General features: G+C 42.8%; 1 protein-coding gene across 1 annotated transcript in view; it reads left to right on the top strand.

The window, feature by feature from the left end:
* G3BP1 (G3BP stress granule assembly factor 1) overlaps positions 1-5,538 on the top strand; it is a 30,053-nt gene extending 24,515 nt beyond the window's left edge. The window contains exons 9-13 of the mRNA XM_019506106.1: positions 365-466; positions 1,077-1,188; positions 1,709-1,834; positions 1,959-2,068; positions 4,473-5,538. Of these exons, the coding sequence (XP_019361651.1) occupies positions 365-466; positions 1,077-1,188; positions 1,709-1,834; positions 1,959-2,068; positions 4,473-4,679 (657 nt within the window). The 3' untranslated portion in view covers positions 4,680-5,538. The remainder of the gene's footprint in view (positions 1-364; positions 467-1,076; positions 1,189-1,708; positions 1,835-1,958; positions 2,069-4,472) is intronic.
* Positions 5,539-6,784: the final 1,246 nt, after the last annotated feature.

The following is a 6,784-nucleotide window of genomic DNA, read 5'->3' as shown; positions in this document are numbered from 1 at the left end:
CCCCCCCCCCCCCCCCCCCCGAAGTCTTACATATTTATGTAACAAATCTGGCAGCTATAGAATAGGCTTTTTTAAAATCAAGCACTCTAGGATAGTGAAGAAAACTGTCTTTGTGCAGGCAGAGTATAACCAATGCATTCTGAAGTCTGCAACAGTGCCCTGGGGCACTGCTGCTTCCCAACTTTTTTTTCTCCACTTGTGCAGTGTTAAGGGGCTGGAGATGACCTCTTCCTGCAATGACTGCTTTAAAGCTTCTGTTACCACCCCTTGACTTGGGCTGTTTGTGTCCCTGAAAAGGATTTGAATATGGATCCACACAGTGGTTTATTAACACTTTTTTTTTACGTCCCCCTTATCTCCCCAGACATTTTCATGGGCATCTGTAACTAGTAAGAACCTCCCACCCACTGGAGCTGTTGCAGTGTCAGGAATACCACCTCATGTTTTAAAAGTACCAGCCTCACAGGTAGGAATCTTGCATTAATTACAAGCTTTGTGTGATACTACTGGAGTCACTTGAGAAAAAGCATCTACAACAAATTCCTTGTTTGTGGTGTGGCTTTCTGAATGTATTAGTGTCATCTTGTAAACATTAATCGCAGTTTAACAACAGTCACATTCTTAACTCTTCTGGCTGAGAGGAAAACCTTCCACAAGCAAACCATGTGTCTGATCTGTATTAAGCAAAGATTGAATGAGGACCAGGTTCTGTAGAATCTCCCAAGTTCTAGTGAGCTGGGCCATGGTGGAAGGGTTAGTCCGGCCTTGTCCAGGGGTTAACAGGAAGATTAAGCATAACATCTATGGTTAACCCAGAATAAACTCTTTTGAATGAGGGATGATTTGAATTCTAACACTAACCAGCAAAAGAGCAAGCTGTGTTTTGTACTTATAAGTATAAATTGGGCTCAAGTCTTTGTTAGAGCCACTGATGAAAAGGTTGATCATATTGTCATCTGCAAATTAAAGATGATGACTTCTGTGCAACTCGATTTCAAACTCCAGAAAGTTCACCTTACTTCTGCTACTGGTCTTGTTTGTGAGCCATCACTTACTTTCTGCTTGAATTTCTGCAGCCTCGCCCTGAGTCCAAACCTGAATCTCAAACTCCACCACAGAGGCCTCAGAGGGATCAGAGGGTGAGGGAGCAGCGAACAAGCATCCCACCACAGAGAGGACCCAGACCAAGTAAGAAGAATATATTTGCGTTTGTACTTTGCCTTCTAATGTTGTGGTGGACCCAAGAAGAATTGATATAGAAGAGGATGAATGTTGCTGTTTGTTCAGTTCTTGGAATATTGGTCATTAAAGTCATGTCGTTCCTGCTGCTCTGCGTATTTGAGCTGATTTTGGCCAGATCTTCCAGGCTTTGGAAATGAACTCAACTCTCATTTTGAAATACTATGCTTTTTCTTTTTCATTTGTAGTAGCTGATTCTGGGCAAGCTGTGGGAGGTTGCTTGAGTATGTTTTCAGCTGAATTTGCTGAATCAGGGTTCTGAGAGTTTGTGTAAATTCACAAGCTCTTCTGAAGTTTACTTATCACACATGTAACTCTCTTCTTGTAAATGTGTGGGTATTGTGAAATTTCAGCACCCTTGGCTAATCCTGTTGCAAACCAGTTACGCTTTTTTACCAGAACGGTTCGGCATTTTATGATCACGGATACTGCTTGGTTTAAGTAAGCGAATGGCATTTTTTTTCTTTAGTTCGTGAAGGTGAACAAGGTGATATGGAGACTAGACGGATTGTGAGGTACCCAGACAGTCACCAGCTTTTTGTTGGGAACCTTCCTCATGATGTGGATAAATCTGAATTGAAGGATTTCTTCCAAAGTAAGTTGCTGCCTTGTGTTGCTTGGCTGATTACGGAGGGTTGGGGCATTTCATCCCAAAGCACATGCCTGTTCCTGCAGAGCATTCTAATGTGTGACCAAAGAACTCGGCTCCTCTCTTGCAGGTTATGGCAATGTTGTAGAACTCCGAATCAACAGCGGCGGAAAGCTCCCAAACTTTGGGTTTGTGGTGTTTGATGACCCTGAACCAGTTCAGAAGATTCTTAGCAACAGGGTAAATAAGCCTTGGTCTAATGGTGGTGGCGAAGGAGGAAATAGAGCAGTTGAATACGTTCCTTTTTATTGATAGTGGGCAATATTGATCTCGGTAATGAGAAGGCACATTCTGCTAGCTAGTCAGCCTCTTAATTGCCCTTTGTGGACATGCAAAGGGGTGTTATCCCTCTGTGCCATTTGGTGAAGAAGTTGGCAGAATTTAGTGCCAAAACCCACAAAAATGGAGGTAAGGCTGCTAACTACAGGGTGAATGTGGAGAAATATGTGGTAGTAAGAGAAATTAACCTGGTCATGGGCAGCTGGTGCCTCCTGAGTTGGGGGGGAGGGGCATTTGCCTCCTCGGCAGCCAGTCAGTGACTGTGGAGGGTCCCTCTGCGGCTGATCCCACTGATGACTGGGGGGGGCCCCATCACCCTGACCCGCAAGTAGCAATGGAGTGCTGCTGGCACTTCCAGAAAGCGCAGTTGGCTGCATTGGGATTGCGGGGATCACTTCTGGCACCCCCACTCCCTGGCCAGCGCTCTTAGGGGGGCACCAGCACTCTTGCCTGCCCCCCGCCGCCTGGGAATTCTGGCTGTCAGGGGGTGCATGTGTACCCTCTGTCCATCGCCACTAAACCCGGTCATTGTAGGTTGAGACTTAATCGTCTTGGGTTTCCTGGGTTAAAAAAAACATGGTGCATGTGGGAAGGTTGTGTTGAGGGCAGAGAGGAGCTGTGGAGTTCCTAATCCAAGAGCGAAGTGGTTGTCTACCCAGACCCTCAGTGCAGTCGTAAACTGTGCCATGTTTGTTTAGGAAAGAATGTATGTGCTAAACAGGCAGAGCATTGCTATCTTTTCAGCCAGTGCCTGGCTGCTGTTGATATAAACGCTGTAGCCAGTGACCAAGCTGAGTGGTTGGTCATATCTGCTGTCTACATTGTTTCAGTTGTGCACTCAAGTTTTCCAGACAGGCAAACCATTATTGAGCCCAAATTAACTATCTTTAACAATATGGGGAATGTAATTAATATGACCCAGGACTAAATATTTTAAATGTTTATACCTACAAGGAGGGACAACTCTATCTCTGTTCTACTTCTAATGGATAGTTTTCTGTGGGGTGGCAGGAAACTAAACAATTTACAGTACACTGGACACCAGTGCATTATCTTAAATTTTTAAAGATCTGGTCCTGCGGAAATAACTCAGTTGTATTGTGAATACTCTGTACTAGTCCTTTAAACTGATTGATAAGCTACAAGCACCTGCTAGCAAGGGGCTGATAATGAAAGGTAATGGGATATTAACAGAGTTCGGCAAAGCTGCAATGATATTCCTATACTCTTGCCCCTTTGCCAGGAAGGGGCTTAGTACCCTTTTTAGATGCTTGCTGTTTCCAGGGTAAGGTCAGTGGACACTGACAGCTAGGCTTTCCTTTTGATAGAAAAGATAACTTCCTGCCACTGTGAAGACTCTTTCAGTCTTTCTATTTATATTATGGCATAACTAGTGATTCAGAATCATTCATGCTTCTGTTGATATTTCTAGGATTGTGAAATTCTACACTCGAACAGCAAATCAGCCTGCCTTTTATTACTAAATGGGGATGTATGCTGACAGCTAAAGGCCATAGGGGACAGGGCTAAAAGCAGTGGCCTCAAGGTACAGCAGAGGAAATTTTAGGCTGGAGAATAGGAAGAATATTCTGATTAGGAAGGTGTTCAAGCAGTGGATTAGTCTATCTAGAGAAGACATTAGAAATATTCAAGTGCAGGTTGGACAGTCACTACTGGGATGATTTAGTCAGGGATGATCTTGCCTTTGAGGAGCAGGGCTAGACTAGATGACCTCATGAAGTCCCTTCCAGCCTTACTTTCCTATGATCTATGACTTCTCCACTTCAGCAGCACTGTGACTTTCAGATTCAGTAACCACTCATCACAGTGATTCAAAATGCTGCTTTTATTAAAAGGGAAAACTTCACTAGTGTTCGCGAAGTGTGGTATGAAACTCTGATCAGAAGACTGTTCGAGACTCCTACGCAGTCCCAGGGCTGGGATGCACAATTAGCTAATTGTCAGTTCCTCCTAAGCTAGCTCAGCTCACCCTGCCTCTCTCTTCAATTTAAGGAACGATGGAAATGAGCCAGAAAAACTGTATGCATCTTTAGTGTAATGTTTTTGTGGCTGGTTTCCTGCTCTGGCATGTCACTAATTCCTTGGCCATGTGGCAGGGTTACTATTTATGGCGTAACTACCAGGTTAGTCACATCTTGACTGTAATATTTGTCAGGGCCCCCATTTCCCACCCCCCCTTTCTTTTTTTTTTCTCTCTTGGAGCTGCTACTCCTTAACGAAAGGCTGTATTCTGAGAGTTCCTGCTGGGTCAGTAACACTGGTAAATCTCTGCATTCTCTTACAGCCTATCATGTTCAGGGGAGAGGTACGCCTGAATGTGGAAGAGAAGAAAACTCGAGCTGCCAGGGAGGGTGATCGCAGAGATAACAGACCCCGTGGACCTGGAGGCACTCGTGGGGGGCTGGGAGGTGGGATTCGAGGGCCTCCACGTGGAGGGATGTCTCAGAAACCAGGATTTGGAGCTGGAAGGGGCATCGGGCAACGCCAGTGAATACATCGTGGATGATGACACAATGGCACAAACCTTTGTTCCTGCAGATTTGTGAATTTCAGCCTTGGGTATCTTGGAATGTGGCCCTAGCCTGTTATAGACTGCTACGTTTGATACTATTTTGGCCCTTTTTTGTTTGTGTTATGGTTTTTTGTGATTTTTTTTTTTTTTCTAGTCCTTGTCCCAGATTCCAGCTTTGTGGAACAATATTAGGAAAAGTGGATTTTAAAAAAAGAACTGAGTTTCCTTGCTCATTGCAAACTGATGGACTGGATTTCTTGTACCAGTGGTCTTTCCTAATGGATTGTTTTTTCCCTGTATACTGAAATTGAATGCATTTCAGTCAGTTGGAATAATCTTTCATCTGCATGTGTTGGAGAGCCTGTAGGAAAACCTAGCACTTGGCAAGCATTTCAAGGGCAGGAAAACTATTGTTTATTCCCTGAGGGTCATGTGAACATCCTCTGGTCTGGAGATGTTGCCACTTGAAAAATTGACATTCACTCTTCTCTGTGGCGCTGTAAAAGTGGAATAAAGGGCATCCATAGTCTTTTTTTTTTTTTCTTTTTCTTTTGATACATGATCACGAAAAGGAATTCTAACTACTGTTCTACCACTTACAAATTTTGGATTGTGGGATAGGTTTTAAATGTCTAGAACTTGACTCTTAAAACACTTTTCCTGAACTTGTGAAATTTTTTATTGAAATAGGGAGTTTTTTTTCATGTTTAGTTTGTATTTGTATAAAAAAAAAAAGCAAAATTGTTGTGCCTTCTATTTATCTCTCATTCCAGTCTTGGCAAATTGTTAAAAAAAAAAAAAAAATAAAAATAAAAAAAGTCTAGATTTGCTTTATCAAGTGCAGAGTATGTGGGGATTTTTCCAAAAGGGTGAGTTGCCTATTGCTGCCTTCTGTCACCAGAACTGCCTAGGACAATGGCTAGACAATGCTTTGGAAATCTGAACCAAGCTCTACTATGGCCACATGTAGAAGGGCAGAATTTGCAGTGGGTAATTTGGAATGTGTATGTGTTAAGGCTGATTTAGCTGCATGTGCTTACCTTTTTGACTGAAAAATGGATGCTTTCCACGTAGATGGTTTTGTAAAAAATTCTGTTGTTAAAATATATATATGGGAAGCAAGGCTTGCTTGTTCAGGACAGAGGCAGCAGCTAAGTGATGTTAGACATGCATCAGATGCTGGTACATTGTCTTAGTACTGCAGACTCGGTAGACTCCACTGAAGGGATATGAAGCAGAATGTGAACTTCCAAGACTCCATACATGTACAACTTCTTTTTAACATTAGCTTGGTAAGATTGCAGCCTGACTTTTATTAGTGTCACTTGGTCTGGTATTCAATTTAAGTTGTGCAAAACCTCTGAAAGAATGGTGTGCTCATAGCTAAGAGCAAACGCTTGTTTCTGGTATCACATAAGACCACATCAATAATTTCCTCCCGAATTTGTCTGTCTGGTCTGGCTTTGCCAATGCAGGACCCATCCAGCTGCAGCACATCTGTCTTGTCATCTGATATATCCAAAACTCCAATAAAGCTGCCTGTGCCTGGAAGCGGTCGCTATAACTGTACTAGAAAAGGAAATTGAGGGTTGAGTAGAAACGGTATGGCTCTCTCCTGTCTGCACCAAGACAAACTTGGAGGTTTTACTGTAACTTCAGTAGAGCTGAATGCTGCAGTTTTGCTTTATTTGTGACCTGGTCCTAAATAGAAAGCTTGGTTGTGTGAGCAAACTCAATGTAATGATGGTAGTTTCAGTGTGCCTTTTACATTCAAGAAAAATACTAGAAATGTACAGCATTTTCTCTTCCTGTTCCAAAAGTTTTCACCACCTTCAGAGCAGGAAAGCAAACTGGCTATCAGTGCAAAGAGCATAAAGACAAATCTTTTTTCACAGCTGTTTATTCTTGACAATTTCTTTCATTGTTTCTCTTGCCTATACCTTCATAATGGTGAGCTCATATCCTCACACTCAAATCCAGGGGAGTTTCTCTTTTAAGAAGTCCAAGACATCAGTAATAGAAGCTGCATTTTGGATTGTAAAAGCATTGTGAAGAAACTGTGTAGTAGCACCTGCCTTCATACA

The sequence above is a fragment of the Gavialis gangeticus genome, unplaced genomic scaffold, assembly GCF_001723915.1.
Source record: "Gavialis gangeticus isolate Ggan-Ray unplaced genomic scaffold, GavGan_comp1, whole genome shotgun sequence".
Classification (NCBI taxonomy): Eukaryota; Metazoa; Chordata; order Crocodylia; family Gavialidae; genus Gavialis; species Gavialis gangeticus.
This window is presented reverse-complemented; position numbering and strand designations above follow the sequence as displayed.